Source organism: Durio zibethinus, chromosome 21, assembly GCF_047325235.1.
Source record: "Durio zibethinus cultivar Kanyao isolate XHJ-2024 chromosome 21, ASM4732523v1, whole genome shotgun sequence".
NCBI classification, from domain to species: Eukaryota; Viridiplantae; Streptophyta; class Magnoliopsida; order Malvales; family Malvaceae; genus Durio; species Durio zibethinus.
Genome location: NC_143182.1, coordinates 8,648,300 through 8,667,798, shown reverse-complemented (window position 1 = coordinate 8,667,798; position 19,499 = coordinate 8,648,300). Strand labels below are relative to the sequence as shown.

At 30.7% G+C, this 19,499-nt stretch overlaps 2 protein-coding genes and 1 pseudogene across 2 annotated transcripts; 1 reads left to right on the top strand and 2 right to left on the bottom strand.

The window, feature by feature from the left end:
• Positions 1-6,321: 6,321 nt before the first annotated feature.
• LOC111305424 (xyloglucan endotransglucosylase/hydrolase protein 2-like) lies at positions 6,322-9,421 on the bottom strand. The gene is made up of 6 exons (XM_089751095.1): positions 9,289-9,421; positions 8,505-8,557; positions 8,148-8,424; positions 7,485-7,585; positions 7,282-7,403; positions 6,322-6,842 (listed from the first exon to the last, which is right to left on the bottom strand). The coding sequence occupies exons 1-6, from the start codon at positions 9,419-9,421 to the stop codon at positions 6,449-6,451; spliced, it is 1,080 nt and encodes a 359-aa protein (XP_089607221.1). The 3' UTR covers positions 6,322-6,448.
• A 412-nt stretch (positions 9,422-9,833) lies between these two features.
• On the bottom strand, positions 9,834-11,481 carry LOC111305421 (putative xyloglucan endotransglucosylase/hydrolase protein 1). The gene is made up of 5 exons (XM_022902959.2): positions 11,356-11,481; positions 11,069-11,223; positions 10,807-10,907; positions 10,491-10,690; positions 9,834-10,313 (listed from the first exon to the last, which is right to left on the bottom strand). The coding sequence occupies exons 1-5, from the start codon at positions 11,424-11,426 to the stop codon at positions 9,932-9,934; spliced, it is 909 nt and encodes a 302-aa protein (XP_022758694.2). The 5' UTR covers positions 11,427-11,481; the 3' UTR covers positions 9,834-9,931.
• Positions 11,482-12,554: 1,073 nt separating this feature from the next.
• LOC111305427 (uncharacterized) lies at positions 12,555-18,012 on the top strand (annotated as a pseudogene).
• The last annotated feature ends 1,487 nt before the right edge of the window (positions 18,013-19,499 follow it).

The following is a 19,499-nucleotide window of genomic DNA, read 5'->3' as shown; positions in this document are numbered from 1 at the left end:
GTCTCATATTTGAGTGATTGACGAACAGATGTGTTACATGTAGGAAAAAAGAAACAGAAAAATGGAAGAACCACCATTTAATGGTGATTCTGGAGTTAGGTTCTCTATATTTGGTTATTCAATCGAGAAACATTTTAGGGTAATGGATACAATCTCTAGATTTGTGAAGAACCCAAGATTGATGGTCTCGATGAAACTGATATCCGGAGATTCTCTTCTTCAATCACTTTCTTAAGGTAACTTTATGCTCATCTTTGTGCATTTAGAACTTCCAAATGCGATTGAATTGACTTTGCTGATGTACGTCGGGTATTTTTTTTTTTTTTATGTTAGTTTTATCTGTCCAATATAGATATGTACAAGTTCTTAATTTACTATTAAACATGCTTTTAGGGAATGGAGGCATTTTAATTATGAACCGAGGATCATTGGGTTTGCTAGCGAACTAGGAGACTCACCGGGTAAAGATGTTTCTGGTGGCATAAACTTGCCTCAGTTTTCATCAGCAACTGTTCCCAAGGTGAAAGAAAATCTTTTTATTTTGGGTCCCTCACATGGAGGAATGTTCAATGACTGCATAAATCTTCTGGAATAGTTTTTACTTGTTATAGCATAATATTCTGTTAATACTCATTGTTGTTTTTTTTTTCTTTTTTTTCTTTCTTTTTTTCTTATGGAAGCAGCAGGAAGGACTACGAGTAAGTAATGCATCTCCAGAATCCATGTTAGATTGGATTTTGGTTTGAGCAATTTCAGTTTCCAATGTTATTGGGTTTAGGTGGTAAAAGGATGGTGTACTGTGGGTTTGGAAAAGGTCTTAGTTTTATTCTTGACCATAAAAGTTCTGCTATCCTACAGGATTCCTCCTTTGTTTAAAAAATTTTAACTCTTATGAACAACATGTTATGGATGGTGTTTGCTCTTGTTGATCTGTGATGCATATACATGTTATAAGATAAGAACTTGGTGTTATTATTGCTCCTCTTATTTAAGATCTGTGTATGGGCACCCAAATATTTTTATTTGTGAAGCCAACACCGCTGCAAAATGGTATGTTTTATACATTTATTGAATGACATGATTAAAGTACAATCATCTTGCAGCAAGGACTTCGTGATGTATGTTGGAGGGTCTGTTTGGGCATTAGATTAATGGTGTCCTAGAGTTCATGAGAATCCTAACAGTCCTGTCAAATGTGAGGTACTTCCCCACTTCTCCCCTCCCAAATCCCTAACCCACTTCTGGGAACCTTTTATTCTTTTTTTTTTTTTTTCGTGTATTCCACCTTCAATTTATCATTATAGCCCAAACCTCTATCTACTTGGTTATTTCAAATGAAAGAGACAAAAGCCTAGATTTGTTCTGAAACAGTGGTTTAAAATATTGCCTGCATGCTTAATAAGTAGGATTTTTAATAATAATTATCACCATCTTAATGCTGCAATCTTGCGAGGCTGTCCTTGTTTTGTCTTTTTCTTTTTTTGCCTTCTTTTTCCCAGTTCATTGCTGTCGCTGCTCATCCTCCTGAATCTTATTATCACAAGATGGGCACCCCACTTACTGGTAGAGGCATCATTCAAATATGGTGTATGCTAAATGTTGGGGTGAATGAGGAAGAAGCTCCTCTGTTAAAGAAAAAGCCAAAACGGAGATCTCAAAATACAAAGGCCATGGGGGAGAGCTCGTCAAAGAGGCCTAGAGGAAGACCTGGAAAGAAACCAATAGTTGAATCTCAACTAGATCAGGTTAAGAGGCCAACAGCTAGACCTACAAACAAATCAATTGGTGAATCTCCTAACAGCAATTAGAATGACGAGCCTTTCCAACCTCTTCCTGTTCAGTACCCAGAAGGTTCGTTTGAGCCAGTTGCAATAGACAACGCTCCTGGAAATACGCAAGAAAATGTTTCAGATAAGAATCATCATAAAAAACAAAAAGGTGACAAAGAGGCAGCATTTTCATCTGATGCAGCCCCTAATACATCTGTGGAAAGTAGAAAATTGAAAAGTAAGGCACGAGCAAAAACTATTAGTGATGGTAAATGCCTCCCATTATTGACTCAAAATGAAGAAACAGAATCTTCATTGACAATAAACCAACAAATTTGTTACAACTCTGGGCAGGATGCTACTGTGCCGAATAATCTTTTAGATAGTAATTCGTTCGAGTTCAGCCCCGGTTCTTCTATTCCAGGTGACATTGCACTGCCAAGAGCTGTCCTCTTTCTAGCTCACAATGGAAAAGTTGCTTGGGATGTAAAATGGAAGCCTTATGATATAAATGATTCTAAATGCAACCAACGGATGGGCTATCTGGCTGTCTTACTGGGAAATGGATCTTTGGAAGTGTAAGACATCTGCATTAGTTGTCAAGACTTTGTATTCAAACTTTTCTTCGTTATTCTTTTCCTATCATCCTTTAGGACTTAGTCATAAAAGAATATACATCATTATCTTATACAACAATATTAGAACACAAAAGCTCTTCAAGGGGTTGTTCAATTTTCATGCCTTACTTAGCGGTTAGGTTAACTTCCTAATTCTATGTCCATTTTGTTAAACGGAAGCATTGCATCAAACAATCCTGCTTGTGGAGCGTTTGCACTGCACTAGCAGCGGATTGGATAATAATCCAAAGAACAATTATGTTGATATTGGATGTCATTTTGAGGTTTCAACAATCAGGAAATATTTGGAATATTTCTAATATTAACAGTCATGTAATGTAAAACGCTGAAGTAAATGATGGAAGTTAAGTAGAATGTTATGGAAAGATTAGAATTCGGTTCTGCAATATGGCAAATAGATTTGGATGAATAAGATGTATGTACATGAGAGAGGGGTAGAAGGTGTTTGTCAAATACTCGAAATGTAGAAATAAAAAATACTGCAGTAAACATTAAAAGATTAGACAGCTGTATCATTTAAAAGGCATCCTTTTTCCCTAACCTATTATGAATCTTAGCTTTCCATGACGGCTACCCCGTTTCTCATTTTTAAGTCAGTTCCATATCATCCACTTTTCCATTAGGTTATAGCAATTCGTTGGTTATATGTTTCATTATGGTTTATCATTGACTGTTCGTTGATTCTATGTCCTGATTACACCAATGCAATGCCGGTGGGAGGTTCCTCTTCCAAATATGAGCAGGAATGTTTATTCATCTTCTCCTAAGAAGGGTACTGATCCTCGCTTTGTAAAATCTACAATGGGAAGTTTATCAAGACTCTTATCTTTACCTTACACAAAGAGAGATAGACAAATTAATGCAAGACATACACAATTCGTGCATAATATTTTTCAGGTAAACTTGTAGCCAATTTTGTACTTCATGTCAGACATAACATTGCTGAAAGGGTTGGATGAGTTCATAAGAACATTTCATTCTCATGTATATTTATGAATGCGGAAAATAATGAACTAATCATAACTTGATTAGGAAAATGCAGAGATAGGTTGAATGATATTTTTTTATGTAAATAAGCTAATAGAAGGCTTTAAAGAAAAAAAAGAGCCTGTATGACCTACCTTAATTGACTCAGGCCAAACTGAGTGCTCCAAAGACAATAATGATAAGATTTAACCTTATAATGCATCGATTTTTCATCATGAAACAAAAGCTAATAAATCAAAATTTTAAATCCCGATTATTTGGTAACTTGATGCAGTCCACTAACTACTTAAATTGACTCAGCCTGAGTTGACAACTCCAGTCCATAGTCCTTACTCCCTACTTAACCTGATCCTTACTGTATGATTGGATTAAGGAGAGGAAAAGAAAAAGAAAGAGAAATAAAAAATAATGATGAAAACAGAAAAAAAAATTTTGTTTGGATAAATTTTTAATTTAAAAAAATATATATGTGAAAACTCAATAACTTTTGTTTTTTCTTGTAATCTTCATTTTTTTAATACTCCAATTTAAAAAAAAAAAAAAGCTAAAAAAATGAAAATTGAAAAAATTTTATTTTTATTAAAAGATTATTATATCTAATTTTTTATTAATACTAGAAAATTAGTAAAAAAACAAAACTACATCACAATTTTCTTATAATTTTTTTAAAATCATCTCTTTTTGGTAAAATAAATTTATATTAGATAATTATATGATAATATATTATTACTTTTTGTTTGGTGCAAAAAAGACATATAATTCATTAGTATGTAATGTTTTCATATGATCGTATTTTTTATATTTAATAGCTTCATATGTATACATCGTCAAAGTGATAATGTGATAAAATTTTGACAATGATCAAAAAATTCATTAATGCATGTTTATAAAATAACTTTATGTTTCACTTGACTAAAAATCATTGATATAACAGTAATTTTGAGACTAAATAATAACAAACATATCATAATCCAAAAATATTCTAAAATTACAAATAATAAAAAATAATAAATAAAAAATTATTATAATGAATCATTTTTTTCTTTTGTATTATTTATCCAAATAATAATCGATAGAATTTTTTTTATTAATTTTAATTATTCAAATAATTATATATATTATTTTTTATTATTTTATTAATATTTATTCAAACGTTACGTTATAATATTATTATGCTTTTAATTTTCATCATTTAGAGGCACATATATTATCTGTTTGCTTTAAAATAAAATTAAGTCATCTGAGCTAATTATCGTTGCCTACTGATATGTTTGGGTCACGAAATTTTCAAAGGGAAAATATGTGAAATGTTGTTTGTGGTTGAAATTTTGACAATGATCAAAAAATTCATTAATGCATATTTGTAAAATAATTTTATGTCTCACTTGATTAAAAATCATTGATATAACAGTAATTTTGAGGTTAAATAAGATAACAAACGTATCATAATCCAAAAATATTTTAAAATTACAAATAATAAAAAGTTATAAATAAAAAAATTATTATAATGAATCATTTTTTTATTATTATTTATCCAAATAATAATTGATAAAATTTTTTTTTTAATTTTAATTATCCAAATAATGATACATATATTATTTTTTTATTATTTTATTACTATTTATTCAAACATTAGGTTAAACTTAAAAAATCAACATTCACAAAAGCAGATCAAAAGCAAGTAAACCCAAAATCATCTTTACACCACACAATGATTAAATATTTTGCTAATAAATGTATGAAGAGCAAAGGAAAGATTTAAGTCTTGGGCTTTCCTACCACCTTTCTAAGTTACTAATAGATTCAGAAACTGAAGAAAGCCACCTGACTTGGCTAAGCTAACTTTTCTCTAACTCCATTTAAACAAAAGCAACATGAAAGAACATAAATACAAAAAAAAAAAAAAAAAAGCCTAAGATTTCTCGGTGACCCAAAAGAAAAAATAAAATAAAATAATAAAAAAGTACCAATTGAGAAATGGCTTTGGGAAATAAGTGGTGGTGGCCGCCATTAGAGGTGGAAAGAGAGGCAGAGCTTCGAAAATGGAAATGGGCCAACACTTTGCGATCTGGCAACGGCTTCAATAGTAGTTCCTCATTGAATTCTTCTTCTTGTTTTTTTGCCTTCTTCATTGACCGATCCAAAAGCAATCCAACATTGCATGAATTGATGAGTTAGTATAAGAAGTAGCACAAAAAAGGGTCTTTGAAGAAGGGCCATTACTGGGTAGCAAACTGAAAATATGCTACTGGATATAGAAAATCCGCCATGGGAATACCCATTCCCCGTAGCTTTCAAAAAAATTACCTGATCAGTGAAGACTTTTTTCTTTTTAATTATACAATTTCTCTTTTTTCGGCCAATTACAGATGGAGTTCTTGGATCGTGGATTGGGCTTTATAAGCCCGTTCGATTATAGAATAATAAAAACAAATCAGCATGTGACAACTCTATAAATTAGGCAATTGGCCGGTGAAAATTTATTTATTTATTTATTTTTTAAAGAGATTGTAACATGATAGCATAGGAGTATAAGAAGAAATTACAAACCTTAGAATTTGAATATAAAAAATATTATATAATTATATGAATTAATCGATTTAAAAATTAAAAATTTAAAAATTTATTATTTTATTATATTGCCTTAATTTTTATTACTGTTTGATAATTGTAATAAACTTTTTATCATTTCTCTTCATCGATATGTTTAATTTCGTTTTATGGGAAAAATATAGTAAAAGAGAAGAAGCAATCAAATCAAAACCAAAATCAAGTATTTTTGTGTTAATTTATTGTAACTTGATCGGTTCAAGCATGAGTTTTCCATGAGAGAAATGGTCACCTTGTGCTGTTACTAACTATAATAGATCCTAATTCATGGTAGAATATGTAACAATAATAATGGGTAAATATGTATTATTAAAAAGTATTAAAAAATAACTATAATAATTTTATAAAGTCGAACAATTTAACATTTTCTTTTATTACATCAGCTGCATTGTTATTTAATAATATAGCAACTTAAATTAACCCATCCCCACGAACTCTAGCCTGCTATTGATGAAGGCACTCCGGAGGAGGAACAGGGTATCTAGGCCTATCCGAACAATAGTCATAGTTCATGTATTCCTTTCTTACATTTTGCAGTTCTCCTTGTTGCTTGGAGTCTAACTTCCAATATTTCTCTGAATTCCACCAATAATTGGGAGAATAACATTGTTGAATATTGCTCGAGTTCTGAATTATTGGGCAACCACTTATATCAAATCCTTGGAAATGGGCTTTGAAAGGTGCCATGCTCCAATTAGTCTTTGTTCGGCCTCCATCGGTTGCCCAGCTATCTCCATCCCACAAACTTACTTCTATTTTCATCGGCTGTGATGGGTACCCAACTCCAATATCGTCGTTGTTCTTGAACACCCTGATGGGGATGTCGTCCACGTAGAATCTGTAAACACAGGCATCCATATGCATAAATATACCTATACATATAGTTATATATATAGTGTCCATTTTGATAGGCAATTCAATGCAGTGAAAAGAGGTTCTCATCACATTTAACTAAAATCACATATATTTTAAATATAATCGTATAGTCAGTCATAAACGTAATATGATGATAAATAAGAAATTATAGATGTTCTTATTTAAATATTAAATTCATTGGATTTCATTGTTTAAAAATGAGTACATAAATTAATTTAATTAAATTTTAAATTCAAAAAAATATATTTTCACAAAATTATTGATGCGAAAATAATCATATTAATTAAGGCATGCAATGCAGAAAAAGGACAAGGGGAGATTATTTGTACACAATTTGGTGTTGGTTCCAAAGAATTTGGTAATCGTGGAAATCTGCAGTAGGATCAAACCAGAGAAGAAACCTTTGCTCTCTATTCCCAACACCATCTGCGAACACATTGGTTTGCAAGCTAATCGGCTTGCCTTCTCTATTACCCAAGAACTCAAAATCCAGCTCGTCATGCCTCTTGCCTTTTGATGTCAGCTGTTAATTGTCATTACAAATAATCAATAAGAATATTGGTAAATTAAAGAGGAAATTAAACAGAAATGAAAGATATTTTACGTAAAAAGCAGTAACAACTCCAGCAGAATCCTTATTGGGTAGCTTTATCCTCAAATGAAAAAACCCACTAACATAACTCAGCTTCGACCCAAACCCAGCTCCTGTAATTGATCATTTTTAATTTCTTCAATAAACAATAGTGACAAAAAAAAATGAAGAAGTTAAATATAGTGGGAATATCACAAAGATTTATTTGGTAATTGGTTTTTTTTTTTTAATAATTCCACCACATTTTAAAACACCTCAATATTCCGCACTTCAAGATAGAACAGTGGATTAAATCAATCCTCTATAAGTGATAACAATGATAGTATCTATTCATATAGTGTTAGATTCTTATTAATGATTAGGGTTTAAATATTTTTAATATATTAATTTAAAGTTATTAAAAATTAAATTTTGATTATTGAAATTAATAATTTAGTACTCTATAAACGTATCATATAAATATTGATATTTAAGATTTTTAAGAAAAAGAAAAGATTCTCTAAGATGGTATAAACCATGTGACATAATTTTCAACTAAGTCAAATGAAAAATATGTCTTTTTTTCTTTAAAAAAAATAAAAAGTAAAAAAAAAAAAAGCATGCATAATGTTCTGTACCATAAATTATATTGTATTTATAGCTATTAAGTGAGTGTTAGGAGAGAAAGAAGATAACCGGAAGAGATATCCATTGAGAGCTGAATTTCACTTCCTTGATTTAAAGACAAAACATGATCACTTCCCCATGTAATTTCATAGTTTTCATCAAATCTAACAATATCAGTAGCATTTGCGAACAGGCTGCAGCAGCCAAGAAGGAAAAATATTGATGAAAGTAAACCTAGCTGCAGGGAAAAATATTGTATTTCCATATCTTTCGTAACGACTGCATTATCATTTGGTGAGTTTATATAAGAATCGATGTTTTGATCTGCCAGCTTACCAACTAAGAGCTATCCATGAAAAAAGCCAAAAAAGAAAAGAAAAGTGTAAGGTATTACCATTTGATCCAACTTGCCTACACGCTATTGACTTCTTCATTGTTATCCGCATATAACAAACCTCTTACATGTATTCTATCCAGCACTGCTTTGAACAATTGGAAGCAACTTCAAACTACAAATGATCGTGGAGGACTAACACATTAAACTGCTTTTTTTTCCTACCTAACTTGAAGAATTAACAACCCCCAAGTTTGAAGTCGCAAAGTTCAAAAGATCTTAAAGAGATATGGTAATTAAACGAGTTTGAATTGAATCATTTTGATTCGTTTTAAACTTAAATCATTTCAATTTTGGGTAATTTTAAATTTAAGTTGAATAGATCTATATCGATGATTTTTTTTAATTAAATTAAATTAGTTTGGATTTTAGAATTGGTGAATTAAATAAGTTTTTTAAAATTTGGATCAAGTTAATTGATTCATCACTCTAGAAATAAAAGTTGAGTATATATAAAACTATTTGATTTTTGGTGCATATAAATATATTTTATTACTCTTGAAACAAACAAACATAATAAATTATATTTGTGTACGCCTAATTAATCCAGACGTCAGAAAAAATCTCAAGATTAATTTGGTTTTAAATTAAAAAAAACAACCAAGAAAGTTGAATTCTTTACGAATGGTAAATGTATGACTAAACACAAATAAATCGATTTCCATGTGCTATGCCGAAGGCATCAAATTAAAGCCAACCGAACCAATATAAAATCATTTTGAGGGTGACACGGTTGGGCAAACCAAATCAAATAAGCGTTTTACATATAGGAGGAGACTCCTTTTACATTGGAACAGCAAGGCTGAGAGAGAGTACCTAAAGGTTCATCTTTGGAAAATAACAAACACGGGTTGGGCTTCAGAAGAGAAAGTTGGAAGCGTGGGAAAACAAAGACAAACATGTTGCACAGCAGTGCAAGAAAGAACTTTTCTAACCTCCACATGTTCATGTGCGCTTTTTAGTTTTGGTGCTCTAAGTATTTTTATAAAATTTTTTGTACGAAATATAAAATCTTTTATTGGATAGGCTTTGAATTGATCGTTTACCTCATTTACCAATTTATTGAACGACCCTTTCCTTCTAACAAAGTTCATAAATTGTGGCTTGTCGGATCCAACCATCATGGAGAAGATACCCAACTCCGTGAAAGTGCCTTTATAGCACCGCATTGTGGGCCCAGAAGGATGGGCTTGACGTCATTCTCATTTGTGATTGGAAAAGCAACTTTGGGATTGACTTTGAAATTGAAATATCCAACAAATTTGACATTTGTATGGTTTATTTATTATTTTGTTTTTTTTTTAAAGGGTATAAACATGATACTTTCCATTTTTGTACAAGGATAAGAATACCAATGTTTATAATTTTTTAATGAAAATATTCTAATTTATTTGCTATCTATATATTGCATATAAAACAATCCAACTAAGCAGAAATTTTTACATATTTATCTCTTCATTTATTTATTACTTCCGCATTCTTTATGGTACCTTCCACTTGGAGAAGTGCAGTAGTCTTGAAACATGTACTTGGTTCTTGCATACTGTAATGCTTTGTGCTGGGCAGGGTCTAGTTCCAAATATTTGTTTCCATTCCACCACAAGTTAGAATTATAGCATTGCGCTTTGGTCGCAGTGTCGTGGAATGGACACCCATCCACGTTGAACCCTTGAAAACTGGCTATAAATGGAGCTTGACTCCAATCAATTTTTCTTCCACCTAATGCCCAACCTTCTCCATTCCATAGGCTTCCTTGAATCACTAATTGTTGTGAAGGATAATTTACTCCGATATTTGTATTGTTCTTGAAAACTCTTATGGGTGTATTATCCACATAAAACCTGAAAAGGCAAGAAAACTAGGGTTAAAGAATCAAATTGTTTTTAAGAGACTTAAATTAGATATGTTAATTTCCATGCATGAACCATGCACAAAACATAAAACCAAGGACTTCAAAGCAATGTTGTAACGAGTTAAATTAGAATCAAATTAGTTTAAAGAGAATAGTTTTTGCTTACACTATTTGATCCTGATTCCAAAGAATTCCATAAGTATGAAAATCAGCAGTGGGATCAAACCAAAGATGAATCCTTTGCTCTCGGCCTCCTTTATCATTAGCGAAAACATTTGTTTGCAATGTAAAAGGAGGACCCTTGCTACCCAAAAACTCAAAATCTAGCTCGTCATGGTTTCCTGTGTTTTGTGGATTTGATGTCAACTGCATGCATGCCATCAACCCACCAAAATTTTCATTAAATTATACGTTAACTAATACATGTTAGAGAAGACATGAAATCTTTTTTTAAGTACAGAAAAAGATATAGTTTTATGTACATAAAAAGTTGTAACAGCTCCAGTAGAATCTTTGTTGGGTGTCTTTATTTTCATTTGGAAAAACCCTGAAGCATACCCGACATTGGACTGGAACCCAGCCCCTGCATTCATAAAACTACCATTAGTGATTCTTTGTTTTTTAATTTATATTTTCATATATTAAAAGGTTAACTACGAGTGATTATATATATGCACGTGTCTTTTTTAAATGCGTTTATACATGCATGCAAATGTATAAGTTAGTTGTTTTCATGTATCGAACCTGAAGTATTATCCATTAAAAGATGAATATCTCTTCCTTGGTTTAGACAAGTCACATGAGAGTTTCCCCGTGTGACGTGATAATTCTTATCAAAACTAACATCACCTGCTCTGATTGCACTTACTATATCTGCAATGAGAAGACCAAAGAAGAACCTGTCCAATTCCATATTTATTTATTAATTAGGTTGATGACTACTAAAAAAGAAAATCCAACAGTAAAATCATCATGAAATATATATATGTCTGAAACAATAATATGAATAAGAAATTGCAAAAGGAGAAAACCTCTTTTCCATTGCCATATCTTTGTATTTCTTCTTGTAAATAATTGGAAGTTTTAATGAACTTCTTATCATATATTCACTAAAAAAAATAATAAAAGCGATTGTTATAATTTACTTGCATGTTAGTGATCTGATCACAAGTCTCTTATATAGATAGCAATAGTCTCAGATTCATGCACGAAAGGAAAAGAGTTAGTCGATTTGGTTGCCTTCTGTAGTTCAATTAATTGGCCATTTCTCTTAAAACAGGGCAGGTTCATTTTAGAAATAGAATATTTTGATTATATTATTTATTTGAATTTATTATATCAATCTCTCAATCAAACCTTATATGCAAGTTTATAGATTACTTGACATTTCTATAAGATAACTAGATAAAAGGGAGACCTACCTACTTTATATGGAAGTTTATAGATTAGTTGACATTTCTATAAGATAACTAGATAAAAGAGAAGCCTGCCTACTTTATATGGAAGTTTACAGATTACTTGACATTTCTATAAGATAACTATACAAAGGAGAAACCTACCTAACATTTTTTTTACTCGTTATCATGAGTAATTATCAAATTGAAATTTTGAATGCTATAAACCCATCATCTTACTCCAAACAAATCATCATGTCTTTCTATTTTTTATTTTTATTTTTTTCAATTAAATCTTTATTTAATGTCTTTTAATGTCTTACTTGTGAAATTTGTCAACTTCTTTTCGAAAATTTCTAATAAAAAAAAAGTCTTTGACGGCAAGTAAATAGGTTAATTCGATAAGAAATGGGGATTAGGACTTGGTTTTGTTGTACCATTCATATTCAATGAATGTAAATTGAATGCAATTCAATTGGATTATTTCCTTATTCAGTGAAGGAATTTTTAAGTTCAACAAATTTATTTGCAAAATATCAAGTGGATAATTAAAAATTTAGAGAGAGTCTTCATTGTATACCATTATAGGTAAAATGAGCGATCCGCTTGTATTAATATAAGTTTTACATATTTTTTTATTATTAGATCAAAGTGGTTGAGATTAAAATATTATTTTAATGCATAAATTTAATTTTGATATAAAAAAAGTGTAAAACTTAAACCAGTATAAATATATCCTTACTCTTATAAGTAATACCATCCATATTATTTATGAATTTAAACTCGAACTATATTTATGATTATTTTTGTTTTTGTCTTGTTTTACATTTATAAAAATGTTGAATATTTTGATAGATTTATCCAATGATCAAGTTATCCGTTCAAGTTTGAAGGCTCATTCAATAGTTTTGAAGGTTTAAACAAAAATATTAAATTCATTAAATGGATTTGTGCAAAACATTAAACTCATTTAAGGATATTAATTTTATTTATATATGATAGAAAATCCAAATTTTTACCCAATGGAATGGAAATGGGTATTAAGTTTTAAGAATGGAATGAATATGATTTTAAATTTTTTATTTGATATAGGGACAAAGAAAAGTAATACAACATCTGTTTTGTATCCGTTGTCTATATATTTAGTAAATAACTTTGTTATTAAATAATATAAAAATTTTATTTTAGATTAATTATATATTTTATTTTAAATGTATATTAATATATTTATAAAAAAATTTACATGAATATGTAAGATAAAAATTAAAATAAATTAAAAAATAATTTTTATTTTTTAAAAAAGCTAAGAGTATAAGAATTATTTGCATCAACTAAATACTTGCATGACAAAAATGTGAATAAATTTGAATTATTCATTGGATATAAATATAGGAATTAATATAATATAAACATTGGAGAATGAAAAAGAAAAATATTTTATCCGCCTCATGCCCTACCCTTTGACATCTTTAAGTTCATTTAAAATGTAAATCGAACCTTGAACCCGGCATTCAAAGCTCAAACTTAGTCAATTATAACTCAAATTATAATACACATTATTTTTTATACACTATAGCAAAACCAATAATTAAAGGCAAAGAATAAACTACACATAAATATGAATTGTTAAATTAATGGATAAAAGTTATAAATCACATTTGTCTTTAAATATAATATTATTTGCCTTTAATTTTCATCATTTAGAGGTACATATAATATCTGTCTGGTTTGAAATAAAATCAGGTTATCTGAGCTAATTCTCGTTGCCTACTGGTATGTTTGGTTCATGAAATTTTGAGGGCAAATATATGAAATTCATGGATTTTATTTTATTTTATTTTTGTTGTTTTTGGTTAAGAGGGAAAAACTTAAGTTCATTGATGAAAAAGGTTTAGAAAGAATTTTAAGTTAATGCGTTGTAATTATTATTGAGTCTGATGTTGCATATTACATTTATTTTGTTTAAATTAAATTATATTGTTAATTACAACTCAGAGTTAGGGCTCCAACAATTTTTGGAATTGAATATTTTTTAAGTTGAAGTATCAAATTTAGCATTGAATTATAGTTTAGGTTCTATTTCTTACAATCAACTCTCTAGCATTATACATCTTTTATCTTTTGATTTAATGGTTAAGAGACTTTTAAAAAGATATGTGAACGTAAATTCTAATTTCGTTATCCCCTTTCTCTTATACAAGCGTTTGCGCTCCTATGAACAAAAAAAAAAAAAAAAAAAACTCTCTAACATTATATGTCTCATATTTGAGTGATTGAGGAAAAGATGTGTTACATGCAGGGAAAAAGGAACAGAAAAATCTGATGTGTTAAGGGTGGTTCTGGAGCTAGGTTCTCTATATTCGGTTATTCAATCGGGAAACATTTTAGGGCAATGGATACAATCTCTAGATTTGTGAAGAGCCCAAGATTGATGGTCTCGATGAAACTGATATCCGGAGATTCTCTTCTTCAATCACTTTCTTAAGTTAAATTTATGCTTATCTTTGTGCATTTAGAACTTCCATATGTAATTGAATTGACTTTGCTGATGTAAGTCGGGTTTTTTTTTTTTTTATATTAGTTTTATCTGTCCAATATAGAAAATGTACAAGTTCTTAAACATGCTTTTAGGGAATGCAGGCATTTTATTTATGAACCGAGGATCATTAGGTTTGCTAGCGAACTAGGAGACTCACCGGGTAAAGATGTTTCTGATGGCATAAACTTGCCTCAGTTTTCATCAGCAACTGTTCCCAAGGTGAAAGAAAATCTTTTTATTTTGGGTCCCCCAAATGGAGGAATGTTCAATGACTGCATAAATCTTCTGGAATAGTTTTTACTTGTTATAGCATAATATTCTGTTAATACTCATTCTTGTTTTTTTTTTTCTTTTTTTTCTTTCTTTTTTTCTTATGGAAGCAGCCGGAAGGACTACGAGTAAGCAATGCATCTCCAGAATCCATGTTAGATTGGATTTTGGTTTGAGCAATTTCAGTTTCCAATATTATTGGTTTTAGGTGGTAAAAGGATGGTGTTCTGTGGGTTTGGAAAAGGTCTTAGTTTTATTCTTGACCAGAACAAATGCAAGTTAATTGGCCATAAAAGTTCTGCTATCCTACAGGATTCCTCCTTTGTTTAAAAAATTTTAACTCTTACGAACAACATGTTATGGATGGTGTTTGCTCTTGTTGATCTGTGATGCATAGACATGTTATAAGATAAGAACTTGGTGTTCTTATTGCTCCTCTTATTTAAGATCTGTGTATGGGCTACCCAATATTTTTATTTGTGAAGCCAACACCGCTGCAAAATGGTATGTTTTATACATTTATTGAATGACATGATTAAAGTACAATCGTCTTGCAGCAAGGACTTCGTGATGTATGTTGGAGGGTCTGTTTGGGCATTAGATTAATCGTGTCCTAGAGTTCATGAGAATCCTAACAGTCCTGTCAAATGTGAGGTACTTCCCCACTTCTCCCCTCCCAAATCCCTAACCCACTTCTGGGAACCTTTTATTCATTTTTTTTTTTTTTCGTGTATTCGAGCTTCAATTTATTTTTGCAGTAAAATGTTTTTGTTGATGGGCTTCACATCATTATAGCCCAAACCTCTATCTACTTGGGTATTTCAAATGAAAGAGACAAAAGCCTAGATTTGTGCTGAAACAGTGGTTTAAAATATTGCCTGCATGCTTAATAAGTAGGATTTTTAATAATAATTATCACCATCTTAATGCTGCAATCTTGTGAGGCTGTCCTTGTTTTGACGTTTTTTTTTTGCCTTCTTTTTCCCAGTTCATTGCTGTCGCTGCTCATCCTCCTGAATCTTATTACCACAAGATGGGCACCCCACTTACTGGTAGAGGCATCATTCAAATATGGTGTATGCTAAATGTTGGGGTGAATGAGGAAGAAGCTCCTCTGTTAAAGAAAAAGCCAAAACGGAGATCTCAAAATACAAAGGCCATGGAGGAGAGCTCGTCAAAGAGGCCTAGAGGAAGACCTAGAAATAAACCAATAGATGAATCTCAACTAGATCAGGTTAAGAGGCCAACAGGTAGACCTATAAACAAATCAATTGTTGAATCTCCTAACAGCAATTAGAATGACGAGCCTTTCCAACCTCTTTGTTCAGTACCCAGAAGATTCGTTTGAGCCAGTTGCAATAGACAACGCTCCTGGAAATACGCAAGAAAATGTTTCAGATAAGAATCATCATAAAAAACAAAACGGTGACAAAGAGGCAGCATTTTCATCTGATGCAGCCCCTAATACATCTGTGGAAAGTAGAAAATTGAAAAGTAAGGCACGAGCAAAAACTATTAGTGATGGTAAATGCCTCCCATTATTGACTCAAAATGAAGAAACAAAATCTTCATTGACAATAAACCAACAAATTTGTTACAACTCTGGGCAGGATGCTACTGTGCCGAATAATCTTTTAGATAGTAATTCGTTCGAGTTCAGCCCGGGTTCTTCTATTCCAGGTGACATTGCACTTCCAAGAGCTGTCCTCTTTCTAGCTCACAATGGAAAAGTTGCTTGGGATATGGAAGCCTTATGATATAAATGATTCTAAATGCAACCAACGGTTGGGCTATCTGGCTGTCTTACTGGGAAATGGATCTTTGGAAGTGTAAGACATCTGCATTAGTTGTCAAGACTTTGTATTCAAACTTTTCTTCGTTATTCTTTTTCCTGTCATCCTTTAGGACTTCGTCATAAAAGAATATACATCATTATCTTATACAACAATATTAGAACACAAAAGCTCTTCAAGGGGTTGTTCTGTTTTCATGCCTTACTTAGCGGTTAGGTTAACTTCATAATTCTATGTCCATTTTGTTAAACGGAAGCATTGCATCAAACAATCCTGCTTGTGGAGCGTTTGCACTGCACTAGCAGCGGATTGGATAATAATCCAAAGAACAATTATGTTGATATTGGATGTCATTTTGAGGTTTCAACTATAAGGAAATATTTGGAATATTTCTAATATTAACAGTCATGTAATGTAAAACGCTGAAGTAAATGATGGAAGTTAAGTAGAATGTTATGGAAAGATTAGAATTCGGTTCTGCAATATGGCAAATAGATTTGGATGCATAAGATGTATGTAAATGAGAGAGGGGTAGAAGGCGTTTGTCAAATACTCGAAATGTAGAAATAAAAAATACTGCAGTAAACATTAAAAGATTAGACCGCTGTATCATTTTAAAGGCATCCTTTTTCCCTAACCTATTATGAATCTTATCTTTCCATGACGGCTAACCTGTTTCTCATTTTTAAGTCAGTTCCATATCATCCACTTTTCCATTAGGTTATAGCAATTCGTTGGTTATATGTTTCATTATTGTTTATCATTGACTGTTCGTTGATTCTATGTCCTGATTCCACCAATGCAATGCAGGTGGGAGGTTCCTCTTCCAAATATGAGCAGGAATGTTTATTTATCTTCTCCTAAGAAGGGTACTGATCCTCGCTTTGTAAAATTGGAGCCAGTTTTGAAGTGCTCAAAGTTAAAATGTGGTGATATACAGAGGTAATTTGCAAATCTATCATTTTTCTCTAATAAATTATTCAAGATATAGACATGTGCTACTTCTAATATTGCAGATATTCTCTAGAATTTCTAAAACATGATGGAGACTAAACATTTATCAATAATTCTTTAGAATTTTCAAAACATGATGGAAACAGAAGATTTGTTAGAATATTAATGAGTTAGGGATGTTTTTTGATATATGTTGAAAGAAAATGGAGGGAGAAGGGGGGAGGTTGTGGAAGTGTGGGCTATTATTCTGCATGGATCCATATTTATACATAGGCAATTAATATCATAATACTCAGTGCAGCATAGTGTCCACTGCAGTATAGCAAATAGATTGGGTGCAGTCGATAGAATGTGCCATGCAGATGCAGTGCAAACATAGAATTCAATGGTTTACTAATTAAAAGCTTTACTTTGGCTGCTTCTACAAGCTTATCCTTCGATCTGTAGAATTCTTCCATTAGTTCTACGACCTTTTGTCGCTTACAGTTTTCCTTTTTGATCTTGTTGTGTGTTCGATTCTATTTCGTTTATCACTAATAGACAGGCCTCTATTTATCGTACAGCATCCCCTTAACAGTTGAGTAGTCAACCTCATCTCCACACGATTACCTACTAGCTGGATGCCATGATGGAACGGTATAATGTCAGTTAGTTGTTATGGGATCAAATCCACCCCAGCTTTCATAGTTCCAGCGACCTTGTGTGAAAGACAGCTCCAATTCCTTAACTCTAAATTTCTGAACCTGTTCAAATATATTCATCGTCATGCACTGCTTTCAAATACTGCAAAGACTTATCTTAATTGTTAATTGTTTTGGGCACAGGGGAGGGCCAGTGTCCCTATATAAAAACAACTAGAGTAATTGTTAATCTTTTAATACCTACGACAAAGCTACTTATCTTAGTTGTTAATTTCTTAAAATCTACAATGGGAAGTTTATCAAGACTCTTATCTTTACCTTACACAAAGAGAGATAGACAAATTAATGCAAGACATACACAATTCGTGCATAATATTTTTCAGGTAAACTTGTAGCCAATTTTGTACTTCATGTCAGACATAACATTGCTGAAAAGGTTGGATGAGTTCATAAGAACATTTCATTCTCATGTATATTTATGAATGCGGAAAACAATGAACTAATCATAACTTGATTAGGAAAATGCAGAGATAGGTTGAATGATATTTTTTATGTAAATAAGCTAATAGAAGGCTTTAAAGAAAAAAAGAGCCTGTATGACCTACCTTAATTGACTCAGGCCAAGCTGAGTGCTCCAAAGACAATAATGATAAGATTTAACCTTATAATGCATCGATTTTTCGTCATGAAACAAAAGCTAATAAATCAAAATTTTAAATCCCGATTATTTGGTACCTTGATGCAGTCCACTAAATACTTAAATTGACTCAGCCTAAGTTGACATCTCCAGTCCATAGTCCTTACTCCCTACTTAACCTGATCCTTACTGTGTGATTGGATTAAGGGGAGGAAAAGAAAAAGAAAGAGAAATAAAAAATAATAATGAAAACAGAAAAAAAATTTTGTGTGGATAAATTTTTAATTAAAAAAAATACGTGAAAACTCAATAACTTTTGTTTTTTTTTTTTGTAATCTTCATTTTTTTAATACTCCAATTTAGAAAAAAAGCTAAAAAATTTGAAAATTGAAAATATTTTACTTTTATAAAAAGATTATTATATCTAATTTTATTATTAATACTAGAAAATTAGTAAAAAAAAATAAAATTACATCACAATTTTCTTATAATTTTTTCAAAATCATCTCCTTTTGGTAAAATAAATTTATATTAAACAATTATATAATAATATATTATTACTTTTTGTTTGGTACAAAAAGGACATAATTATTAGTATATAATGTTTTCATATGATCGTATTTTTTATATTTAATAGCTTTATATGTATACATCGTCAAAGTGATAATGTACTGAAATTTTGACAATGACCAAAAAATTTATTAATGCATTTTTATAAAATAAATTTATATTTCACTTGATTAAAAATCATTGATATAATAGTAATTTTGAGGCTAAATAAAATAACAAACATATCATGATCTAAAAATATTTTAAAATTATAAATAATAAAAAGTTATAAATAAAAAAATTATTATAATGAATCATTTTTTTTATTATTTACTATTTATCTAAATAATAATCAATAGAATTTTTTTTTGTTAATTTTAATTATCCATATACATATA